General features: G+C 41.6%; 1 protein-coding gene and 1 non-coding gene across 2 annotated transcripts; one reads left to right on the forward strand and one right to left on the reverse strand.

Moving 5' to 3' along the window:
• Positions 1–27: 27 nt before the first annotated feature.
• LOC111181063 (uncharacterized) lies at positions 28–27,358 on the reverse strand. The gene is given in 7 exon segments (XM_022586102.3): positions 28–2,279; positions 2,282–3,910; positions 8,855–8,944; positions 14,956–15,048; positions 15,326–15,452; positions 16,593–16,789; positions 20,427–27,358. Coding segments are annotated over 6 exon segments (2,199 nt in total). The 5' UTR covers positions 16,608–16,789; positions 20,427–27,358; the 3' UTR covers positions 28–2,034.
• On the forward strand, positions 22,966–23,116 carry LOC115802618 (small nucleolar RNA SNORA40). Its single transcript, XR_004023120.2, has one exon. It is a non-coding gene; the product is annotated as a small nucleolar RNA SNORA40 (small nucleolar RNA).
• Positions 27,359–27,460: the final 102 nt, after the last annotated feature.

Here is a 27,460-nt window from a genome sequence, read left to right on the forward strand (position 1 = left end):
AATGGCTCACAGAACTCAGGGAAACACTTGCGTTTATCAGTTTATTAAAGGATATGATAAAGGATACAGATGAACAGCTAAATGACAAAAATAGGGCAAGATGTGGGAGGGTCCCAAGCACAGGAGCTTCTGTCCCTGTGCTGTGGTGTGTTACTCTCCCCATACCTGAATGTGTTCACCGATGTAGAAGCTCTCCAAAGTTCCTACTATTGGGATTTTATGGAGACTTCCTTACATAGGCATGATTAATTAGTAACTCCAGTTCTATCTCCTCTCCCTTCTCTGGAAGATGGGGAGTGGGCTGAAAAGTCCAAGCTTCTAATCATGGCTGGATCTCTCTGGTGACCAACCCCCATCCAGGAGCCCACCTAGAATCACATCAATAGAGTAGGAGATGCTCCACACACTCTTATGTAGAAATTTACAAGGGTTTCAGAAGCTCTGTGCCAGAAACTAGGGGCAGAGACCAATATGTCTATTTTCTACAATTTCACAAGGTCAAACAGTCAACCTCAAAAGGATACATCCTAAATGATTTTTTTTTTTTTTTTTTTTGCAGTACGCGGGCCTCTCACTGCTGTGGCCTCTCCCGTTGCGGAGCACAGGCTCTGGACGCGCAGGCTCAGCAGCCATGGCTCACGGGCCCAGCCGCTCCGCGCACGTGGGATCTTCCCGGACCGGGGCACGAACCCGTGTCCTCTGCATCAGCAGGCGGACTCTCAACCACTGCGCCACCAGGGAGGCCCTATTTTTCTAATATTCTATAAATGACAAAATTATGGATACAAAAAGATCTGTGATGTCAAGGGTTAGTGTCGGGGAAAGGATGTGACTATGAGGATGTAGCATGAGGGAGTTTGTGTTGACAAAGCATTCTAAATTTTTACTGGGGTGTTGGTTACAGGAACCTACATATGTGATGAAGTTTCTTAAGGAGATATATAAAAACCAAACAAAAACTACTACATGTTAAAACTGGTGCAATCGAAATAAACCCTGTAGTTAACAGCACTGTAACAATTTCACTTTCCTCTATTTGACCTTATATAACCACACAGTAAACTGTGTGGTTATTATAAGATTTTACCTTTGGGAGTAGTGGGCTGAAGGGCATTTAGGAAATCTCTGGAATGTTTGTTTTTGTGATTCTAAACTTACTTCAAAATTAAAAGTTATAAAAACATCACATTTATATTAATTTTATAAACCCCCTGATGGTACTTACAAACTTGGTTAAACACATCCAGATCTGTTGTTATACTTAAGAAACGAGTACATTTTTCATTTTGAAGTACTTCAAATATTCTGAAATAACACAAACTTGGAACCAAAGAAATGCAGAAGTTAAATAATGAAAATTCAATCCATGTTGAGAGTAACTGCCACTATGTAAAATTTATAAGATCAATGACAAGGAAACTAGAAATATGGCTGAAGGTATCCTTCAGTTGCTTGTGAGGTGTAGTATCCCTTAAGACTTGTAACAGAATGCTCTCATTCATCATTTCCCCAAGGCTTCTTTCCTTCATTAAGTTGTCTGATATTTTGTTAACGTCCACCATATAGAATGGGTTTCTGCACGGATTTCCTGGCAAATGATAAAGCAATATTTACTACTGCAAACCCTGCCATATTCATTTCCACAGGAAAGTATTTCTCTAGTGATAACGGACATCTGTTGAGGTATTACTTCTGGGCAAAGGCTTTCCCACAATTATACTTCTACCAATTAGAAACATTCATTCATTCATGATCTATGATGATCACATATGATAGGGTTTATTTCCACTGAAGGCTTTCCTAGTCTTTCACACTCATAGGCTTTATCTCAGTATATACTTTTTAGACATAGAATGTCCTAAAATATTTTCACCAAGGCTGATTGTATCCGAGTAGTTTTGTAAATTTTTTCATCAATATAAAATATGAGGTACTTGATCACTAAAGATAATACCACATTCTTTGCATTGTGATTCTTCTCTGCATACTATTATCTTGAGGGTCTACAACCGGCAACAGCCTTCCCCAAAGTGACTACCTGTGAATTCTCTTATGTTTATCAAGGATTGACAAGTGGGCAAAAGCTTTCTCACACTCACTGCATCCATAGGGCCTCTCTCCTGTATGTTTTCTTTGGTGAACACTGAGCCCTGACTTTGTGGTGAAGGTTTTCCCACATTCACTGCATTCATATGGCTTCTCTCCTGTGTGAATTCTCTGACGGGTAATGAGATCATTTTTGCACAAAGAGAATTTTCCACATTCAGTACATGCAAAGAAGTCTTTCCTGAGTGAAATCTCTCATGTCGTATGAGGCATGTCTTCTTCTTAAAGGCTTTACCACACTCGTTGCATTTGTACGGTTTCTCTCCAGTGTGAGTTTGCTGATGTGTACCCAGAGTACTCTTCATGGTGAAGCCCTTGCCACATTCATTGCATATATATGGTTTCTCTCCAGTATGAGTTCGCAGATGTGCAACGAGCTTCCTTTTCGCGGATAAGCCTTTGCCACATTCGTTGCATACATAGGGTTTCTCTCCTGTGTGAGTTCGCTGATGTACAATGAGATTGCCCTTCTGAATGAAGCCTTTTCCACAATCACTGCATACATAGGGTTTCTCTCCTGTGTGTGTTCGCTGATGTCCAATCAGGCGGGCCTTGGCTGGAAAGCCTTTTCCGCATTCACCGCACACGTAGGGTTTCTCTCCGGTATGAGTTCGCTCATGTACAATCAGTTGGCTCTTCACAGTGAAGCCTTTCCCACAGTCACTGCATATAAATGGCTTCTCTGCAATATGAGTTCGCTGATGTACAACGAGATCACCCTTCATGGTGAAGCCTTTTCCACATACAATACATACATAGGGTTTCTCTCCTGTATGAGTTCGCTGATGTCTGATGAGAGGGTTCTTCAAGGTGAAGCCTTTTCCACAATCATTGCATGTATAGGGTTTCTCTCCAGTATGAGTTCGCTGATGTGGAATAAGACTCTTCTTCAAGGTGAAACTTTTCCCACATTCACTGCATACAAAGGGTTTCTCACCAGTATGAGTTCGACAGTGTGCAATAAGACGCCTCTTCTCGATGAAGCCTTTTCCACATTCACTGCATATGTAAGGTTTCTCTCCTGTATGAGTTTTCTGATGTGTAGTGAGACTGAACTTTGTAGAGAAGGCTTTTCCACACAGACTGCATCCATGGGGCTTCTCCCCTGTATGAGTTCGCTGATGATAAATGAGCAGACACTTTGTGGTGAATGCTTTCCCACATTCACTACATGTGTAAGGTTTCTCTCCCATATGACTTTTCTGATGTTTATTGAACTGCGATTTCTTGAAGAAGGTTTTATTGCATTCAGTGCACTCATAATGTTTCAGTCCGATATGAGTTCTTTGATGTTCAGTGAGCCTGGATTTTCTGGAGAATGCTTTCCCACACAGACTGCATCCATGAGGTTTTTCTCTAGTATGAACTCTCTGATGATCAAAGAGCTGAGACATCTTGAAGAAGGCTTTCCCACACTCACTGCATACATGGGCTTTCTCTATGTTGTGAGTTCTCTGTTGCTTAGTGGACAGGGAGTTATTGCTGATGGGTTTTGCACTTACAGGAAATTTAATTTCAGTAAAAGATTGCTCATGGTTAGCATGGAGAAGGGATTTCCCATCTCCATTAAACTCAGCAGAGTTCTTTAAGTTACAGCTTCTCTTCTGGTTTTCAAAACTTATATTTGATTTTAAAGGTTTTTCAGTTAAGTCAAACATATCACAATTTTGCTTTAACAGGAAATGACTTTCGCTCTGATTTACAATATTTGCAAATGTATTATGTTCGCAGCATTGTTCCACAGTATTTTGAATGCTGTGATTTGTCAAGTGATGCTGCAGAAGGTCATCAACTTTCCTGATTTCTAGGAAAGAAGAGAACAAGGAATCATTCCGCAATCTCTCATAATCTTAATTTGGAAGAAAACTGTTTCAAAAATTGCCTTCATGTGAAGTAACTATTTAGTGACAATTCTATGTGTGGTATAAAAAGAAATATATTTGGTCTTCCTCCACAGGGCTCCTAAAGCCTTGTAATTTCCTAAGTGTTTAGGATGCTAATGAGGTGACTTAGCATAGGGTTCCTACATAACCTCAGGATGGGACTGACCACCAGAAAGACTAAGTGATTAGAAGGTTGGAACTTTCAGCTCCACCCACTGGCCTCTGAGAAAGGAGAGAGGGCCTAGATATTAAAGCTCTATAAGAACTCTTAACAAAATTTGCTCAACCTTTGGATGGGTGAACACATCCATGTGCCAGGAGGGTGGTGATCCCCAGTTCTGGGGAAAGAAGCTCCCGCATTCAGGAATCCTTCAGACCTTGCCTTCTTGTACCTCTTCATTTCAGACCTTGTACCTCTTCACTTGGTTATAAACATAAGTAAATGTTTCTCAGTTCTCAGAGCCACCCTTGGAAATTAACTGAACCCAAGAAGCGGGTCATGGGAACCTCCAACTTACAGCCAGTTGGTCAGAAGCACAGGTAACAATCTGGACTTGCAATTGACATCTGACATTGGGACAACCATGTGGGACTGAACCCTTAACTTGTAGAATCTGACACTATTTCCACATAGATAGTATCAGAAATGAGTCAAAATTTAGGACACCCTGGTTTAATTCTATGTACAGACCACTGAAGCAAAGGAATAAAGAAGGCAATTGCAGCCTGTGAATCACGGTTAAAGGAGCAATGAATATGTAAGAGGTGGAGGAAATCAGGATATGTTCAAAGAAAAGACAAGGTTCACTGATGGACTTAATGGGAGAAGCACGGAAGAGGTTAAGACTCAAGGATTATTTCAAGAATTATGTGGTTTCAGCCACTGGGTAGGTGGAATGCCTCTTAATAATGTGAGGAATATTACTGAAGTCCAGAATGAGAGGAAAATCTAGCACGCATTGTGAAACAAAGTTTAAGATGACTATTACAGGGACTTCCTTGGGGGTGCAGTGGTTAAGAATCCGCCTGCCAATGCAGGGAACATGGGTTCAAGTCCTGGTCTGGGAAGATCCGAATGCCACAGAGCAACTAAGCCCATGTGCCACAACTACTGCAGCGTGTGCCTATAGCCTCTGCTCCATAACAAAAGAGGCCCGTGCACCGCAGCGAAGAGTCGACCCCGCTTTCTGCAACTACAGAAAACCCACACGCAGCAACGAAGACCCAACACAGCCAAAAATAAATTAATTAATTTAAAAAAAAGATGACTATTACATACCCAAGTACTATATAAACATGAACAGGTTGAATATATAAATCTTTAAAAAGGTTTTATCTGAAAATAGCAATGTGGATATCATCAATATAGATTATTCAAAGATAGAGAACTGGATGAGACTGTGTTTAGAAACATGTAGAATAAGGTGAAGGCACAGGGCCAAGGCTTTAGCCATTCCAACATGTAGAGTTTGGAATCCAATTAAGCCTACCTAAGAGAACCGAACATTGAGTATTGTGATCACGGGTACCCTGAAGATCCAGGTATATAGAACAAAATACAATGATGAGTAAGATGTGGATCTCAGCATCTGATTTCAAGGTAAGTGTGACAGACTACTGAAAGACTGGTTATCATAGTCTAGCATCTTGCCATCCTTCTTCATTCTGTAGACCACCATTCACCTAACCCTACCAAAGCACTAATTTGAATATTTTAGAATTTCTCTTATTGAAGTGTAGCTGATTTAAAATATTGTATTAGTTTCTGGTGTACAGCAAAGTCATTCATTTATACATACATAAATATATATATTTATATTCTTATCCATTATGGTTTACTACAGGATACTGAATATAATTCCCTGTGCTATACAATAGTACTGTATTGTTTATTCAAGTCTACATAAAATAGTTTGCATCTGCTAATCCCAACTAACCTCAAATTTAGAAGAAAGCTTCTGTAACCAAGATTCCAACTAATAGTCTAGCTGGAACATACCCTATGTTCCTATGTAAAAAGGGAACGTTGGTATGCAGTTACTCCATCCCTGCATCTTGCAAAGAAATGAGTGGCCATGACTGATGACTGGAAGATAACCTCTGAGTCCCTGATATGCTGCCTAATAAGAGTGTCTTTTTAGACATGAGGTCTGAAGCCATAACATACCGTTTATACTAACAATGTGATTTGTGGTAGATGCCCGTTTTTTGTATGCCTGAGGCTTTGGACAACACTAACATTCTGATTCTGGGGTCTAGAGACAGCAGGCTTGGGTGAGCTTCCCTGGTTGGCAACACTTCACACGTGTTATCAAACATTCAAACATCATTGCTGGGAAAATTCAGCACTGTTCACATGACTCCACTGGTAGAGGACAACCGGGAACCTTATGTGCAGCCTCTCCTGGAGTCTTTCCCATGCACATTTGATCTTTGATGACTTCAATCTGTATTATTTTATTGTCACACATTGTAACCAAGAGTATAAAAGTACATTCCCCTCCCAAATAATGCCTACTTTCTATAAAGTAGGCAAAGTGATCCACTTTAAAAATTGTATAATGCCACTCTTCTACTCAAAATCCTGTTTTCTCAAATTATTCAGAAAAGAATCAAGGTCTTGAATGCCCTTGATAGGCAGTTTGTGACCTATGTACCAAAACCCGCAGCTACTACCCTGTTACCCTTAACTCTAGTCATTTTCCCTCTTGTTCACTCCCTTCTACCCATGTAAGTTTCCCCGAAGTTCCTCAAACACATTCCAGATTCGGGTCTTTCAACTTCCCACTGTCTCACATTTGGAAAACTCCTCACCAAGGAAGATTAGTCATATCCCTCATCTGTGTGCTCAAAGGCACCTTATCAGATTGCCACTCCCATTCCTAAAAGGGCAGTTCCAAGCCCCAACACCCACTCTTCCATTAGCTACTTTAATTTTCCTTACAGCAATTTTTACACTAAGACATGTTAGTTATGCATTTGTTTATTATTCATTATAGAGTATTTCAATTTAGAACGTACTCTGTGTGAAGGGACAAGATATATATTTTTTTCCTGTTTTGTATTGCTATTAGCTTCAAAACTATTATGCTATTAGGCTCTCAAAATGCAAGTTTTAAAGGAGTAAAGCTAGCACATCAATTGCAGAAGGCAATCATATGTATGGAACATATTAAGAATACTTAGGGGACTTCCCTTGTGGTCCAGTGGTAAAGAATCCACCTTCCAATACAGGCGACGCGGGTTCGATCCATGGTCGGGGAACTAAGATCCCACATGCAACTAAGCCCACGCACCACAACTACTGAGCTCAAGCGCCACAACTAGAGAGCACGCGTGCCACAAACTACAGAGCCCACACGCTCTGGAGCCCACGTGCCACAATCAGAGAAGAGAAAACCTGCACGCCACAACTAGAGAGAAGCCGTGTGCCGCAATGAAAGATCCACATGCCTTAAGGAAAATCCTGCATGCCGCAGCTACGAACCAACGCAGACAAAAAAAAAAAAAAAAAAAAAAGAAGAGGACAAAAACTCTTTACTCTTTATGAGTAAGATGATATCATATCACGGGATCATTGAAAGAGAAAGTGTAATCACATATGGCAGGAAACAGGGTTAACTGGGACTAAATGTCATCAGAATATGACAAGAAATTAATCAATTTTATTTCTACATTCTAGCAATGAATAATCTAAAAATGCAATCAAGAAACAATTCCGTTTACTATAATATATAAAAGAATACCAATTTATTTAGGAATAAATTTAAGAAAGGAAATACAAAACTTATATTCTGAAAGTTAAAAAAACATTGTGGAAGACATTAAAGGCCTAATTAGATTTTAAAAGATTCAATGATCATGGAACAGAATGCTAAATATGGTTAAGATGGAATGACTCCCCAAATTGACATACAGTTCAATATAATCCCTATCAAAATCCCAGGCAAATTTTTTTTTCTGCAGAATTTCACAAGCTCATTCGAAAATTCAGATGGAAATTCAAAGGCTCCACAATACTCAAAATAGGCTTGAAAAAGTTGGAGGATTTACATTTTCCAATTTCAAAGCTTACGGCAAAGCTATAATAATAAAGGCTACTAGAAGGATATATGCATATAAAATACTCCAAAACTGATGGTGGTGATGGTTGCACAACTATGTGAATATAATAAAACACCACTGAATTATATAACTTAAATGGATAAATTGTTTGATATTATATGAATTAAATCTAAATAAAACTGTTAAAAAATATAGAGTGAGAACAGAAGCTTTAGGAAAATAAATACAATGATAACATCTAAGAACTACAGGAGAATCTGAATTAGCTAAACTATGAAGGAAATTATTTGAAGCAGACAGAAGTTATGACCTAGTTCTAACATGTAGCCTGGTAAAAACATCTTTTCTAGCATCCGAGGTGGGGTTGGATGTTATGGTGGGAAATCATTATTTCCTAGCTGGGCAGGAAGAAGGTACAGTAGTAAGAAGAGTGATAAATTCAAAGTTCGCTCTTTCCAGAGAGGCCTGGAAAGTGGAATTTCACAGCAAGACAAGTGGTAACACAGAGATCCTGTGATGGTGAATGAAGAAGAGGGAGATTTGAAAATCCTAGGAAGAGGAAAACTATTTAAAGAAAAACAAGATGCATATGAAATAAACAGGGATCAGATCTCAAAAGAGAACAAAGTGATATATTTTCCTCTTAACTTCTACAAGGAAAAAGAGTTTTTACACTGGAAGAGAGGTATGTGGTAGGGCTGCTTATGTTTCCTCAGACACTATCACAGTTCTGACGCCTTCTCTCCTGACCAGAGTACGACTTCCCTGGCTGCCCACCTTGCTGGGTCTCACCCACTCACCTGGACAGATTCGACTGTGGCAGTCATCTTCTACTGGCCATCTTCCTCGTTCCAACCTGGAGACAGCATCTGGTTTGCTGGCTTGATACCCTGTTCATGAAAAATGATAGAAGACTTAGACATATTGAACTGGGCTGGGATACGGCAGGAAAGGATAATGGTACATGGAGGGAATAAACAGGTTTCACATCTGTAACCTCAAGGCTTTTCTCTCAGGAGAGGGGCTATTATACCCTCTAGTCTGGGGCAAGAGAAGGATCTGAGACTCGACCATTGCAGACGAATGCAGTTAGTCTGAAGAGTTGAGGCTGAGAATGGAACGGCCACTGACGGGCACCCTCTGAGGGACCCAGGGGAGCCGTCCTCACCCACGGACAGCAGGTTGCTATAGTTCTCCAGCATCACATCCCGGCACAGGTCCTTCTGATCAGGGTCCAGGAGCTGCCACTCCTCCCATGTGAACTTCATAGCCACATCGTCATGTCAGGGATTCCTGTCATAACATGGTCTTATTTAGCGAAGTGATGTCCTTTGGGTAATATGGAAAAATGTAAAGGAAATTATTCTGCTCACTTTTGCCATATGGGAAATTAGTGGGGTTTTTTCCTTCACACGGCGTGATAGAGTAAGAAAGCTAGTAAGATATTACGTTACTGTGCAGTCTTCCATTCGTTCAACTAAAGTTGAAAATTCAAAGAAGTTTCGGCAATGTACCGTTAATTCCTCTAGCTGATGTAAAAACATGTGCAATCTCTATATATGTGAGCATTTGTAAAGGAAAAACCCAGTTTCGTTTCCTTCTTGTGTAGTGAAAAACCCAGTTCTTTTCCACTGTGTGCTTCTTCCCTGCGAGTCCCCTTTATTACCCACACAGAACATTTCGTTTCTGACCCTTCTGGTCACCAAATGTGTGGAGACTTTTTCCCCAGAACAAGCAATTCTCTGCCCTACCAGCTGGGTATCCTATAATTTAAATCAATTCTGACACTATCTACCCAGAGATAGCGCCAGATCCCACAGGTTATGGGCTCAGTTCCGTAAGACTTCGCAACCCCCACTTCAGACACCAATCACAAATCCAGGTTATCACCTGTGCTTCTGACCAGCCAGCTATAGATCAGAGGTTCCAATAACACCCTCCTCGGGTTCAATTCACTTGCTGGAGGGGCTCATAGAACTCTGGAGATCTTATGTTTACCACTTTATTAAAGGCTATGATAAAGGATACGGGTGAATATCTAGATGGAAGAGATGTGTAGGGAAGGATATGTGGGAAGGGGTGCCATGCTTCCACACCATCTTGGGGCACGTCCACATGTTCACCAACCCAGAAGTTCTCTGAACATCATAGTTTGGGGATTTCATGGAGTCTTCATCATGTAAGCATGATCAATCAGTAACTCCATTTTCAACCCTTCTCCCTTCTCAAGAGAACAGGGTGTGGGGATAAAAAGGACAAGCTTCTCACCACGGCTTGGTCATTCTGGTGACCAGCCCTCATCCAGTAGCCCACTCAGAGTCACCTTGCTAGAACAAAGTTAACTCCTGTCACCCAGGACATGACAAGAGTTTCAGGAGCCCTGCGTCAGGAACAGAGGTCAAAGGCCAGTATTAAAACAGGACATGTTCCTAGTGTTCTAATCACTTGGGGAATCACAAGGTTTTAGGGGCTCTGTGCCAGGGACGGGGCAGAGGCCGATACATACTGTCTATCGCCTCATAAGCATCTATTTACCAATACTGAACCCTATGACTCTTACAAGTACGCGAGTAATGCAGATTCCTGAATTCACCATTAGCATGTGAGCCAATACCAAAACCAGTGATGAAGAGACTCCAGATGCCAGGATCACAATACATGCTAATTTCAGTAGTTAATATACTAAATGAAACAAAAGGAACTGTATAAGACATGTATAGAGCACAAGAGGTTATTAGATGATCAAATCTGTAAAGAAATTATTCTTTAAAGAATATATATGGACACATATGGACACAGACTGATGCATGTGTGTAGATTAGGCAGGATTAATATCATATTAGATAAAACGAAGAAACAGCTGTAGGAAACATGTTTTTACATTTATGAGAAGGACAGTTAGGGACTGCAGTTAAGGACCACACTCACCACATCACCTCTATGGAGAACCATCAAAGTCCTATGTGAACTTGAGACCCATGTGAACTTGAGACCCATGTGCCATGAAACATTAACATCCCTTGAGGAACTGCTCTGCTTTTGTAATAGGGAAGAACAAATCTGACTCCATATCAGATCTGTTCCTTTTACTTTAACCTCACTTTAACCGTCGTGCTCTGTTGCCTGTACTTAGTCATGCTGGCTCTGTACATTTTGTAAAAGAATGCTGCCTATAGCTTAAAATATACAAGAACATCCGTGACCTGACCTGAACAGAGAATAACATTTGTCTTGTTCAAGGTTTACAAAAAGATGGTGACCTGACCATGACCTGACCTACATGACAGCTGCAAGAACAAAGAATCCAACACCACCAAGAAGTGTGCAATAACTACCCAGGTCCCTCCCTCACCTTGCCTTTAAAAGGGCTTTGCTGAAAGCCTTCAAGGAGTTCCAGACTTTTTAAGGCATGAGCCACCTGACTCCTGGCACAGTCAGGCAGTAAACCCTTCTCTGCTCCCAACTCCGACGTTTCAGTATTTGACCTCACTGTGCTTCAGGCACACGGTCTTGCATTCAGTACCAACCTTACCAACAATCTTCATCCATTTTTTCCTCTCCCAGCCTGTATTTACGTAATGTCAAATCTCATTTGCCCTCTACATGCAGCATATCCAGAACCTCATCAACACTGAACCCTCCACACATGCTGCAGCCAACCATTCTCGCAGTCACCATGTTTTTTGCAATAGCCTCCTACAAGGCTTTCCTGTTTGCCCCCTGCCCGCTATGGTCTGCTTTCTACACAGAGGCCAAAAGGATTCCTTGAAAAATGTAAATTATTTCATGTCATTCCAGTACTCAAGAACTCCTCGTGTTTTTTTTTTTTAATTAATCAATTAATTAATTTATTTTGGTGTGCGCTGGGTCTTTGTTGCTGCGTGCAGGCTTCCTCTAGTTGCGGCGAGCAGGGGCTATTCTTCCTTTTGGTGTGCGGGCTTCTCATTGCGGTGGCTTCTCTTGTTGCGGAGCATGGACTCTAGGCACGTGGACTTCCGTAGTTGTGGCTTGCGGGCTCTAGAACGCAGGCTCAGTAGTTGTGGCGCACGAGTTTAGTTGTTCCATGGCATGTGGGATCTTCCTGGACCAGGGCTCGAACCTGTGTCCCCTGCATTGGCAGGCGGATTCTTAACCACTGTACCACCAGGGAAGTCCTCTCCTCGTGTTTTCTCACCTTATTAGGGAGTAAAATCACGCTTCCTTGAAATGGAATACGTGACCAATCTTACCCCCACCCCCACCCTGCCCCCACTGCTACTGCCTCTTTGGCCTTATACCCATCACTTTCCAGAAAACACACTCTGCTCTGTCCACACAGGCTCCTTAATGTTTCTCAAACTCATTCGTGGCTCAGCCTTTTAAACCCGCTAACCTCTCTGCTTGGAAAACTCCTAACCCGGCAGCCTACTAACTTCCCACATTTCTTGGCTCAGAGGCACCTTATCTGAGAGGTGTTCCCAGCCTAAAGAGGAGCCCCAGCACCTACTCGTCTGTTATGCTGACTAAAGTTTTGTTTCTTTAAGTTTTAGAGAAATATAGTTGATATACAATGTTGTGCTAATTTCTTCTGTATAGCAAAGTGATTCAGGTATGTGTATATATTCTTATTCATGTTCTTTCGCATTATGGTTTATCACAGATATTGAATATAGTTCTCTGTGCTACACAGTAGGACCCTGTTGTTTACCCATTTCACATGTAATAGCTTACATATGCTAACCCCAATCTCCCATTCCATCCCTCCCCCACCACTCCTCCCCCTTGGCAACCACAAGTCTGTTCTCTATGTCTGTGAGTCTGTTTCTGCTTTGTAGATATGCTGATTTGTGTCGTATTTTAGATTTCACCTATAATTGATATAATATGGTATTTGCCTTTCTCTTTGACTTATTTCGCTTAGTATGATAATCTCTAGGTCCATCCACTTTGCTGCAAATAGCATTATTTCATTCTTTCTTTGTGGCTGAGTAGTATTCCACTGTGTATATGTACCACATCTTGTTTATCCATTCATCTCTCAATGGACATTTAGGTTGTTTCCATGTCTTAGCTATTGTGAACAGTGCTGCTATGAACACAGGAGTGCATGTATCTTTTTGAATTATAGTTTTGGCTGGATATATGCCCAGGAGTGGGATTGCTGTGTCATATGGTGACTCTGTTTTTAGTTTTTTGAGGAACCTCCATACTGTTTTCCATAGTGGCTGCACCAATTTACACTCCCACCAACGGCGTAGAAGGGTTCCCTTTTCTCCACACCTCCTCCAGCGTTTGTTATTTGTAGACATTTTTTCTTTGGCCACCCCACAAGCTTGTGAGATCTTAGTTCCCCGACCAGGGATTGAACCCGGGGCCTTGGCGGTGAGAGCATGGAGTCCTAATCACTGGACCGCCAGGGAATTCCCTGTAGACTTTTTCATGATGGCCATTCTGACTGGTGTGAGGTGGTACCTAACTATAGTTTTGATTTGCATTTCTCTAATAATTTATGTTCCTTAATCTTTATCACAGCACTTTTCACCCCTTAGATATATTATTTGTTTATTTTTATTCTTTTTTATCCCACACCACCAGCCCCCAAAACACTTGATTAATTTCTTGACTCCTTTCTCTTAGACTAAAACTTGTGATCTATATGTATACTGTTTTTCACTGGTCTTACCTTCCAGCATACAACAGGCTATCAAAAAAATGTAGAGGAATGAATCAAAATATCAATCACATGTATGGAACACATTCGGGAGAATTTAAGAAAGAGGGTGGAAATATATCTCTTTGTGAGCATGATGATGTCATATCATGGAGTTCATGGACAGAAGAAGAATTTTAACTGCCAAGTAACTTGATTAGCTGGGATAAATGTCATCAGAATACAATGGAAAGAAAAATGAAAATTTTAGGGAAATGAAGACAGTAAGGTCTACAATCAACGAGAAGAAAGTTCAAAACAAATAAATACACAAAGGAATTAATTTGAAATAAGGAAGAGTTATGATCAGGTTGAGACCGGAACTGAGAACGTAGGATGCTAAGATAACGTCCCTAGTTAAAAATTCATCACGAACAGCAGACGCATTAATATAAGAGAGCTCTGCAGATGGGGAACATATGAGGTAATGCCTGAATGGCCAGGATGGAGGCTGCATAAGAGTAAGGGAGAATGTAAACTTATAGTGGTTTTCTGGGAGGGAAGATGATCCTGGGTCCTGGCAGTTATTCAGAACCCAGGAGAGCTGCCATCAAGATGAGTAAGTTATATAGGTCCCAAGTCTGTAGTGGAGCACACTGGGGACAGATGAATTTGGGAGTCTTCTCCAGTGACCCTAAGGAGCTTAGCTTATGACAATGAAGAAAACTTTGAAGGTTAGAAGATCATTGGAAAAAATGGAAAACAAAACCTTTGGAGAACCTCAGAGCGGGGACAAGGCACAGTGAAGACCAGTTTACTTTTGGGACCGGCAGCCAACATGGGGTGAATGTGACAAAGGAAATCAACATTACCAGTGGGACAGAAAGGTGCAGCAGCTAGAACACAGTGAGGAATTCAAAGTTTTCTCTTTGGAGAGAGGCCTTGGAAGGTGGAGTTTCATAGAAAAGGAGGTGGAAGTGTATGAAGAAGAAGGAAAAGATATGAGAATCCTAGGGAAAAGAAAACTATGTAAACAAAAATCAAGATGGGGGTAAAATAAAGAAGAAACAGATCCCGGAAAAGACAAGAGTCTTCCCTAAGAAGGGATATATTTTTCTCTAAACTCCTACAAAGAAAAAGAGGTCTGACATCGGGAGAGAGATGCATGGAGGCACTGCTTACCCAGCGTCCAACCCCCTCACAGCTGTGACTCTTCTCTGACCAACTATAGTGTGATTTCCACGCCTGTCACCTTGCTGGTCTCTCACTCACCTGAATGGGTTCGACAGTGGATTTCATCTTCTATCATCCATGGTTCTCCGTGATCCAAATTAGAGAGTACGTCTGGCTTTCTGGCTTGATAACCTATTCACCAGAAATGATAGAATATTTAGACCCAGTGAATTGGGCTTGGGGTCTGTGAAGACAGAATGCTACAGCTGAGGACAAAACGATTTCACGACCTACAGAGTAAATGCTGTGCTCTCAGGAGAAGGGAGAATACCCACTTCTCATGGGCCAGAGAGGGGACTGAAAATCTACCGCTTCAGAGCATCATAGACACTCCAGAGCTTTCAGAAGCCGAGAAAGGAAACACCACTGACTGGGGACCCTCTGAAGGGCACAGGGGAGCCGTCCTCACCCACAGACAGCAGGTTGCTATAGTTCTCCAGCATCACCTCTTGGTACAGGTCCTTCTGAGGAGGGGTCAGGAGCTGCCACTCCTCCCACGTGAAGTCCACAGTCACATCGTCAAACGTCAGGGTTTCCTATAGTAACAGTGGTGTTTAATGAAGTGATGTCCTTTTGATGATATGGAAGAAATGTTAAAAGTTTTTCTTCTCATTTCTACTTTATAGGCTGGATCTATATATCTAGGGGGTTGTTTTTGTTGTTGTTTATTGATTGATTGATTGATTGGCTGCGTTGGGTCTTCACTGCTGTGCACGAACTTCCTCTAGTTGCGGCGAGCAGGGGTTATTCTTCATTGCGGTGCGCGGGCTTCTCATTGCGGTGGCCTATCCTGTTGCAGAGCATGGGCTCCAGGCACACGGGTCTCACAGTTGTGGCACGCGGGCTCAGTAGCTGTGGTACACAGGCTTAGCTGCTCCACGGCATGTGGGATCTTCCCAGACCAGGGAACGAACCCGTGTCCCCTGCATTGGCAGGCGGATTCTTAACCACTGCGCCACCAGGGAAGCCCCGGGTTGTTTGTTTTTAATGCACAGGGAACAAGCAAAAGCCTAATAAAATACAAGGATCCAACTAAATATAACTGTGCAGTCAGTCATCCATCCATTTATCATTAGACGTTCTATAACGTATAAAAGTTAAACCTTCTTGTTAACCTAGAAACACCACATTCATATATATATATATATATATATATATATATATATAAGTAACACATAAGTCAATGAAATTGGGATGACTAAATCTTTATAGCCAGTTAATCAGAATCTTCTGGGAAGTGACTCAAGAAGCCAGAATTATAAGAAACTAAATGTTTAATAAGCATGTTTAAAGTGTATGAAGAAGAAACTTATTTTTTGATATGTGTACTTTGTTATGATTTCAGCCTTTAAATATATCCTTAAGTCAGCTGTGTAATGAACAAAAATAAAAGCAATATAAGAAAAAAGGTAGATTAAGAATCCAGATTTGAACATGGAAACCAAGAGTCAGTCATATTGCAAAGCCTGAGGAAACAGTTCCCATAGAACTGCCCTCGCTTCAGACACTGGCTGCAATTTCTAGGGTCCCCTGGATCACCCTCACTTCAGAAGCAGGCTACAAAGACACCCAGGGTCCCCAAGACACCCTTACATGCAATAATTACCTAGAATGACTCAGACAACTAACAAACCCATTCGGGAACAAAGAAAAGAATAAAACAAACCAAAAGTCACCTGGGACTGGATCATTTTTTTCCGTTCTCTAAAAACAGCTGGCAGTAAGGAGGCTCTGTCGCTGTGTCTTCTGGATCTGCTCTAAATTTCTGTTCTGATACCTGTCTTCAATCAAGCATGTCCCCAGTAATGCTGATACCAAATCCTGTAACTTCTTCCTCCTTCTACTGATTCTTTTGCTCCTGGGGAGTCAGGACCTGTGGGTTGAGGAGAAAATTCAAGCTGAGGGTACATTTCCTCTGGGCCCAGATGCTAACGCTGCTCCCGGGCACTCACCTTAACCCAATGCCCACAGCATTGCTAAGTGTCCCATTTTTACCCCAGACGACTTTATTCCTCTGGCCAAAAAGGCTAAGATTCTGACTGTGGTGGGGGTATTCCTTTATTCCGTGAAGTTGAAGTGGGGTGACTGTCAAAGGAGTTGAAGGAGACTTCCCTGGTGGCGCAGTGGTTAAGAATCCACCTGCCAATGCAAGGGACGTGGCTTCGAGCCCTGGTCCAGGAAGATCCCACATGCCACAGAGCAACTAAGCCCGTGCACCACAACTACTGATCCTGCGCTCTAGAGCCTGCAAGCCACAACTACTGAGCCCACGTGCCACAACTACTGAAGCCTGCGTGCCTAGACCCCATGCTCCACAACAAGGGAAGCCACCGCAATGAGAAGCCCACGCACCGCAACGAAGAGTAGTCCCCGCTCGCTGCAACTAGAGAAAGCCCGCGTGCAGCAATGAAGACCCAATACAGCCAAAATAAATAAATTAATTTAAAAAAATAGTCTAAGATTAAAAAAAAAAAAGGAGGTGAGAGAAACGAGATCCATCCCAGCAGCAGGCCTCAGGAGCAGGAGACTCTCAGGCAGCTCAATTATACAAAAGGGAGCGTATGGGAGGAGAGGTGCTGGGCACTGCTTTCCTTTAAACCGTGTGCACTCAGGAACCTCTTCAAACGTTTTTATACACCCTGTGAGTATACACACTTCAGTTTGAAAACCAATGTACTGGGCAAACCAGAAACACTGTCTTATAAACAATAACGATAATATCTTAGGTTTTAAATACATTTTTAAAAGCACACAATATTGTAAATAAATTGGAAACTGGTAAATTGAGTTGAGATGCTCTAAGACGCCTGTATTGTTAGAGAAGAGTGTAAAAGTACTAACATAAGAATTTGACAAAGAAAGCTTCCATACTGTATGTAATCTCTAGTGTCATGATGAAAACTAACAATTATCTTAAAGTATATAATTTCCATCCTAACAGAAGGGGGAAACAGAATAAGAAGAAATTCATTCAAAACATGGCATAAAAGAGAATAAGGAATAGAGAACAAGTGGGGCAAATACCGTGCACTTATATGACTGTTTTAAAACAAAACACTAAGAATTATATTAAGTATATTAAATCAACTATGCTCCAATAAAACAAAATTTTTTAATGAATTATATTCAGTATAAACAGAACAAAGATTCCAGTTAACTACATCAAATACAAATGCCTCGAAACTGTCAGACTGGATTAAAATTTAAAACCCAGGACTTCACCGGCAGTCCAGTGGTTAAAACTCCACACTTCGAATACAGGGGGCCTGGGTTTGATCCCTGGTCAGGGAACTAAGATCCCACATGCTGTCCAGTGTGGCCAAAACAATAATAATAATAAAATAAAACCCAAGAACATGCTACTCTAGGTGACATGCCTGAAACATAGTGATATGGACAGCTGGAGAATAAAAGGTTAGAAAAAGATAAACCATGGAAAGAGTAACCACAGATAATCTATATTCTCTGAAAAAATGCACCAGAAAGCCCAAAAATTACTACAGAGAAAGAGAAACAAAGCTTACTAGTAAGAGGTTCAATTCACCACATTTTAAGAAATTTGCCATTTCTAGGTACCTAAAAATATAGCCTTGAAACATATACAGCAAGGGAATTCTCTGGGAGTCCAGTGGTTAGGACTCCAGGCTTCCACTGCAGGGGGCACAGGATCAATCCCTGGTGGGGAAACTAAGTTTCCTGCACGTTATTAGGTGGCAGCCAAAAAATTTTTTTTCTAATTAAAAAAAAAGGAATGAATTATAAACATTAGAAACTGGACAGAAAATTAAGGTTATATTCAGATAATATCATCCTTGACATGGGAAGAGAGATTCAAAGAATTATAATACTTATTTAAAAATTTTCACTCAGAAACCCCCAAGCAGATTTTCACATATATTGCTGGCTAGAACTGCACCACGTACCTAAACTTATTTCGTACTAATTCAATCACTAGCAACGGGAACTGGAACCACCAGGATTAACTAAGACCAACCAGTATTGGGATATGGGTCACTCTGTCAGAAGGATGGATAACTAAACAAAACGGCGATTCTGTTAGCAAAGAAGAAAGTGGGAACGCATGTCAGACAAAAAAGCAAGTGTCCACTGCCGCTGGTGAGAGCAAGCCTTGACAAACATTTTCTGCAAATGTGAGACAGGCTGGGACCTGGAACCCTTTGCTGCAGTGCTTGCATCTGGACACACCTCTCCTCCAGCAACACAATACAAAGAAACTATAAGGGACTAAAAATAACTTTGTGCATGCACAGAGGAGCCAAATTCTGGACAACAAGATACAAAGAAATCAAGAAACCCAACCGCCACTTCTGAAGAACCAAGAGCAAAAGCAGGGGATCCGGAGCAAAAGTAGGGTACTGCCATGCCCCTTGCACACAACACCACCTAAAGCATGGGCAAACCATCTAAGCCGTCCCTCCGGCCCAACCCCCGGACATACCCCTACCCTCACCGCATATAAGGAACTAGATGCCCCCCCCAACCCACCTCAGAGAGCGAACAAGCAAGGGAACCTCTTACTGGTTCTCGCTCCCCCCTGCTGCAGCAGGGACCCCAATAAAGCCTGGCCTGAATTTCTTATCTGGCCTTTGATCAATTTCTATGGACCAAGGAGGCCAAGAGCCCTGGTAGGTAACAAAGGGATAGATACTATACATTTCTGCTTTGAGGGTTAAGATCTGTCACAAGGACTCAATTCTGCCTTTGCAGTGCGAAAACAGCGATACACGATACACAACACATAGAGGAGGCTGGGTTAGTCCCTCGGTCTGCAGATAAAAGCCTAAAAAGCAGAAGGTTTAGAACTACACTACCGTCCCGGGCTGCACCACCTTCCTTCCCAGCCTACTAGGTTGGAATCTCAACGCAACCACCAGCCAGGCCTCCTAGGGGACCAAAGCCTCAGCCCTCACAAGACTCTCTGTACCACAGACACTGATTACACATTTCCTTATTAATCCGAAACCTGGGCCAGATACCCTCATATGATGACCATCCAGCCAGGCCCCAACATCTCTGAGCGCCATATTAATTCCCGAATCTGAATCTCTTACCATCGTAAATACCACCTGCATCCTTTAGAAATAGAGTGAGCCGCAAACCCCCATATCAGGCCAGTCCGGTCACGATCGTTGATCTCTACAGATTTTTAGGGGGGGGGGGCGCCGCGTGGCTTGCGGGATCTTAGTTCCCTGACCAGGGAGTGAACCCGGGCCACTACAGTGAAAGCGCCGAATCCGCCAGGGAATTCCCTCTACAGATTCTTAATCGTTCTAACGAACAGCTCCCAAAGTACCCCAACGACAGGTACGGGCGTCACAAACGCTCCTGGTTCCTCTCAAATACCTCCACATCAGTGCTTCCCACCAGACCCTCAATAATTCCGTTAAGTCCACACTACACCATTCCACCCTGTGGGCGACACGTCCACAGGGACAAACCTCCTATGGGACAAAACCACAAAACTTCAAGGAACAAATGCACACACTGACCCGATTTTCTCCAGTCCACAAGCAGAGCCTAAAACGTAACACTTCCACGAACCGCTTCTACTTCTGCCCCTGTCGCCCAGATTTTTCGTCGGTCTACGGCGGCCGAAGACGGTCTGAAGCATTTGAAGAAACGCGGACTGGATTTCTGGTATTACCTTGAAAGGCAATATGTCAGCGCCCAGCTCTCCGCGGCCCCACGGGGCGGCCATGTTGGGACACCTGACGTACAGAAGGCCAAGGAGCGGGTTTGGGGCCGGGAGCCCTGGATGGTCCGGGAGGTGAGAAGCCACTGAAATTATTTCATTACCTGTCACTTCAACTCTTCGGAAAATTCGCAGATTTTCAGAGACTCGAGGTTTGCGAGGCAAATATGGAGCTACCTAAACGGCGTTCGACGCACTGGGGAGACAAGTAACATCGCCGAGGCCTTTATTTAAAAAGGAGGGGGGCGGGTTTCGAAAAGGAACAAGGGTTCAGGTGTCGGTATAGCAGCAGAGAACGAACTCCTGGAATGAGAAACGGCAGTACATCCGGTAATCGGACATCTCCCCAAAAACTTTGGAGGAACATTTCTCGCAGGAAGCGGCTTTTAAGGACCGAATAAGATTTCGAGAAACTGGCACAGTGTGAAACAGGCCGTCACGTTCAAGAGGAAAAGAGCGGCAGGCATGAAGCCTAAATTTTGATTGGGATTGGAGCCTCGGGGAAAGGCCGCTTTAAAAATGAGGCCAGTGAAAGTCTGGAACCAATGAGAAAGGCACAACCAGAATGGAGTCCAAAAGTATTAAGGTCAATATCTATTTGGTCAAGACACTAAGATAATTCCATGGGGTTAGTTGTTTCAGCAAATGATGCTGGAAAAATTGTATACCTATTTGCAAAAACATAAATTAAGACCCATAACTCTAACCATAAACAAAATTAACTCGAAATAGAACACAGACCTAAATTTAAGAGGTAGAAGTATGAAACTTGGAGAAGCGAAGAGGAACCTAAGTTAGCCAAAGAGTTCTGTGACAAGACAAAGTATGAGCCATAAAAGGAAAAATAATAAATTGGACTTTATTAAAATTAAAAACTTTTGTATTTCTAAGCACAGCTTTAATAAAGTATTGAGTAGAGCCAGCGACTGGGAGAAAATATTGACACATTTAACATCTATTGATAAAGACTTGTATTCAGAATATATCAAGAGTTCTCAAAACTTAATGACAAAACAACTATCCAGTTACTTCTTGTGGGTTATGAAAATTTCTAAATATTACATCGTGGTGATAGTGGCACAACTCTATGAACTTGCTAAATGTCACTGAGTTGTACGCTTACTACTGGTAAATGTTATATGTAAATTATGACCATAAAGCTGTTAAAATGAATTGCTGTTGTGTACACAATTTATAGCATATGGATTTTTTTAAAGACATCAAATATAATTGCAAAATTATAAACTATCTAGGATTAAAAGTAAATGGAGATGTCTGGGACTTATAAGAAAAACAGTACAACAAATCTTGGAGTGAGAATTTCAATAATGAGAGGATCATAATAAAAAGTGAACATAGTTGAATATGTTATGTTTTTCAAGCATACCCCACTTTAATGCATACCTTTTACATGTGACTCAAGTTACCATCCTACTAGTTCACCCATGATATTATTACAGCCACTTAATATTAATTATATAGAGATATACAAAACATTTTATAATATGGAAATATTTATGAGAATGTAAGTGATAAAATTAGATTAGCGTCTTTTTTTTTTTACAGCCTTACCGAGATATAACTGACATAGATTATACCTATTTTAAATAAACTTTTTATTTTGGGGAAATTTTAGATTTACACGAAAGTGAAAGTACTACAAAGAGTGCACATATACCTTCATTTGACTTCCTTTCATGCGAATATTTTATGTAACCATGGTACATTTGTCAAACTTAGAAATTAACATTGGTATGACACTCAACTAAATTACAGATTCTATTTGGATTTCACAAATTTTTCCACTACTGTCCTTTTTCTGTCTTAGAATTCAACCCAGGGAAGAATGCTGCCTTTAGACATCATGTTTCCTTGAATTGCTCTGTTCCATGACCATTCCTCAGTCTTTTTTTCATGTCCTCAATTATTTTGAGGAGTACCGATCAGGTATGTTGTATATTGACCTTCTTTTAGGTTGGTCTGTTTTCCTCATTAAACAGGGATTTATGCATTTTGGAAAAGACACCACATATTTATGGGTATAGAATATCAAAATGACAACACTGATCTACTGGCAAAGGTATTATTTGCCAGGTTTCTCCACTGAAAATAGCAAAACAACTTCTGACCAAAAAGAACCATCATACAGGGCTCACACCAAGAGATTTCAAGACTTATAAACCTTTAGTAGTATTGGTGAAAGGACACATAGATCAATGGAACAGAGCAAAGATCCCAGAAAAAGACCCACATGAGTCAAGTATACTCAAGCGTTTGACAGATATACAAAGGTTATTCAATGGAGAAAGATAGACTTTTTCAGCAGACGCTGCTGGAACACTTGGAAGTCCACAGGCAAGAAACAAACAAAAACAAAGAGAAAAAAAATCCCAAAAGACTCTCCTTATAGACAGGTGCAAAAATCCTCTTTTGCAACCCAGAACTCATTGTTTAGTATGAGTTTTGGTACAGGGAAGAAGGAACATGATACCTAAAACAGATTCAAGTGATGGGGGTGTATTGATAAACATAAAGATTGCTTCCAGGACTATAGAGCTGATAATTTCCCTTATATATTAAGTTTTTAAATTATCAGCTATATCGAGTTCATACTCTAATGTTGACATGAAACAAAGATGGCTTCTTTTTTTAGGCTTTTATCTTGAGAACACAGTGTCAGGATTTTAAAAAGGTATTGGCATATCCCAATGATCTGTACTGTTCTAGGGTGTGATAGCTTAGGAGTGAATATGAGTTGAACTTAATACATTTTTAGAGGGTGTCAAACTCTGAAGCAGGCAGATCCATCTCCTGACTGCTTGAGGAAATTGGATCCCAAAGATTACAGGAGGAGAATTTTGAAGTGTGTCTGTATTCTACTGGAGATCAAAGAAGCCCAACTAAAAGAACTGTGTGGATTGAGCAAAACTTCTCTTTTGAAAGGGCTATCTCATCTTGAAGATTATGACTTTGGAGGAACTAAGGTGATTGGCAGTGGAAAGAATCAGAACATGTGAAATTCCTTAAAAATTTATTGACTTAAATAATTTTGCCTATGTTACACATAATAAAAAAAAAAACCTTTACACTTTGTTCAGAAAAAAAAAAAAAAAAGAATCTCAACACATTCATCCTATAAGTCCTATACTTGGTAAAGGACTTGTATCCAGAACATAGAAAGAATTCTGAAAAGTCAACAAGAAACTCCTATTTCAAAAATAGGCAAACCTTGAACAGACACTTGATCAAAGATAACACATGGCAAACATGCATATGAAAAGATGGTCTGCATCATTTGTTGTTAGGGAGATGCAAATTAAAACAGCAATATGAATAATGCTAATAATTTTTAAAAAGCAGCAGTGTGATACAAATACCCAGGTATTAGACTTGCTGAGATCCAAAAACTGAAAATATGAAATGCTGGTGATAAGGTGGAGTAACAGGAATTTCGATTATTTGCCAGAGACAATGCAAAAGAAATACAGCCATGTTAGACGATAGGCAGATTCTTGAATGTATGTTCGTACAGATGATCCCAAGTTTTAGAAAGGTAGCCTGAAAAAAAGTTTTTTTAATGAGATGGCTCTCACTGAGGAGTAAAACTCAGGAAAATGGTTGTTCTTACTTGTGTCAAAGAAATCTGAAAGGAAATATCCAAGACTAAACTTTGCAGTAAGATGAACAGAAATCCTGTCTTTATTCCGATACACACCACTTGACCACGGTGAATTATTCTGATTTTTGTGCAGACAATGATAAGAGTGTATGTAGGAGACAAATTTTTTTTTTTTTTTGCCGTACGCGGGCCTCTCACCGTTGTGGCCTCTCCCGTTGCGGAGCACAGGCTCCGGACGCGCAGGCTCAGCGGCCATGGCTCACGGGCCCAGCCGCTCCGCGGCATGCGGGATCTTCCTGGACCGGTGCACGAACCTGTGTCCCCTGCATCGGCAGGCGGACTCTCAACCACTGCGCCGCCAGGGAAACCCGAGACGAATTTTTAATAAGAACTTTGAGAAAGGACTTGGACTGGACAACCTGAAAAGAAATGTTTCCAGCATCCAAAGGTCAAGTCTCTAAACACCACTAGCCTGGGACTATGGGTCTCAAAACTTCCAGACTCCTGTGCTCTCAAACACAGACAAACTCTGCACTCCCTACACAACACTGACCTCAAATTCAATCTGAAATTTACCACAGACACTCTTTCCCATTGACACTCCTCCCCCAGTTCCAGTCTTCTCCAGATCATGAGCTGGATGTTAAATTTCTAACCTAGGGGAGAAGCAGTGCTCATTGGTTTCACACCTCCATCCAGTTTTCAATTACCGAGTCTTGCAGACCTAACATATAGACCCTAAACCCTGACCAACAAGACCTTCGATCATTAATCTCTACAGGTTAAGCCTCAATCAAAGGCCCCATCACTAACGCCCAGATTCCTCAGTGACTGAAGCTAAATAAAACCCCAAATGCGGTCACTGACACACATTCCCTCTTCACTGACCCCACAGGCCCCTCACTGGGGATCCTCGCCCAGAATCAGGCTCAGCATATATTGAGTCTCTGAAGACTCCTCCAGTAGCTGCCAAAGGCTGAACCTGGTCCAAAACCATTTCTGATTTTGATGCGCTCTCCCCGCAATGCCTCATTGGCTGTTGCTAGGGACACTGAGGGCTCTTGTTCAGTTCCAGAAGACTTGCACATGTTCTATGAGGACACACAGCACTGTGACCTCCTAGAGGTTCTGGCGCTTCCAACAGGAGTGGCCATAAAAGCTGCTAAGACTGCTGGGTGAGAAGACATGGAAAAGTCTTCTGGGCACCCCCGTGCCTTCCTCTCTTTGCAAGAGATAGTCTCAGTCACAGAGCTAATTTAAGTTTTCAGAGGCCAGAACAAATCCAAGGCCAACGTGGTGTGAGATGCATTCTAGTCATCACTTTGGGCAAAAGTGGCAAGATGATGGTGACCTTGTGCTGTTAGGCAGGAACACCTTGGGTACTACCAGTTTGCCTGGAGTCTTATTACGGACAGAGCCCAAACTCGCTCTGCTTGCCACAGGTCAGGCCAATAAATCGGAAGATGACCTGTTGAGGCAAGGAGTAACGACTTTAATCGGAAAGCCAGCCGACCGAGATGGCAGATTAGTGTCTCAAAAAAACCATCTTCCCTCAGTATGAATGTGGGCTCCGCTTACACAGAGGAAGGGAAGGAGAAGGGACCCACTGCGATGCCAGTCAATGGCTGAGTGGGACGGCTACCAGTCATGCACTAACAGCTACGCACCTGCCCCTCCTCTATTACAGTCTGATATTCTGTGGCAGAGAAGATGCCCAGAGTTTCTAGTTGGATCTAAGGTTGAATTTACTTGAAGTCTGTATTGGGAAAAGCTACAGTCAGACGTCCTCCTGTCTTTCTCCTTTACTCTCACCCTGTTGCCACACACACGCTTTCAACACTTCTGGTCACCAAATGTGTGGGTTTCCCACACACCAAGCAATTCCTGTCAGCTGGGTCCTACATTTTAACTCAATTCTAACACTATCTACTTGGAGATAGTGCCAGATCCCACCAGTTAAGAGCTCAGTCCCACAACTGCTCCCACCCCACCTCAGATACTAATCGCAAATAGCTGGTCCCCAAGTTACCTACAACTTGTCTGACTTGGCTCCAAATTGGAGGTTTGCGTGAGCCCCTTGTTGGGTTTGATTAATCTGCTAGAGTTTGATTAATCTCACAGAACTCAGTGAAACACTTATCTGTGTTTATTAGTTTATTAAAGGACACGATAAACGACAGGAATGAACAACAAGCTGAGGAGAAACAGAGTGAGGTCTGGGAGTGTTCTAAGCACAGGAGCTTCTGTCCTCATAGAGCTGGGGGTGTGTTAACACTCCCTGTACTTCAATGTGTTCACCCTTCTGGAAGCTCTCCATAGCCCCTACTATTGTTGGGATTTTATGGAAGCTTCCTCACGTTAGGCATGATCGATTAGTAACTCCATTTCTAGCCCCTCTCCCCTCTCTGGAGGATGGGGAGTGGGCTGAAAATTCCAAGTCTTTTTTGGTGGCCAGCACCCATCCAGGAGCCATTCATGAGCCCACCCAGAGTCCCATCAATAGAACAAGAGATGCTCCGCATGCTCTTATCATGCAGGAATTTACAAGGGTTTCAGAAGCTCTGTGCCAGAAACCGGGGGCAGAGACCAATAGGTCTATTTTCTACAATTTCACAAGCTCAAATAGTCAACCTCAAAAGGATACATCCTAAACGATTCTATTTTTCTAATATTCTATAAATGATAAAATTATAGGATTAGTGTCAGAGAAAGGATGTGACAATGAGGATGTAGCATGAGGGAGTTTGTGTTGACAAAGCATTCTGAATTTTCACTGGGGTGTTGGTTACAGGAACCTACATATGTGATAAAGTTTAAGGCGGTATTTAAAAACCATGTTAAAACTGGTGCAATAGAAATAAACCCTGTAGTTAGCAGCAACGTAACAATTTCACTTTCCTCTATTTGATAGTAAACTGTGTGGTTATATAAGGTTTTACCTTTGGGAATAGTGGACTGAAGGTGATTTAGGAAATCTCTAGAATATTTCAGTTTTTATGATTCTAAACTTACTTCAAAATTAAAAGTTATAAAAACATCACATTTATATTAATTTTATAACCCCCTGCTGCTACTTATAAACTTGGTTAAACACACCAAATATGTTGACTTATACTTATGAAATGAATATATTGCTTCATTTTGAAGTACTTCAAATATTCTGAAATAACACTTAAACTTGGAACCAAAGAAATGCAAAAATTAATTAAATA

This window comes from Delphinapterus leucas, chromosome 20 (genome assembly GCF_059928025.1).
Source record: "Delphinapterus leucas isolate spDelLeu-1000000601 "Yukka" chromosome 20, BTC_Dleu_Yukka2, whole genome shotgun sequence".
Lineage (NCBI taxonomy): Eukaryota > Metazoa > Chordata > Mammalia > Artiodactyla > Monodontidae > Delphinapterus > Delphinapterus leucas.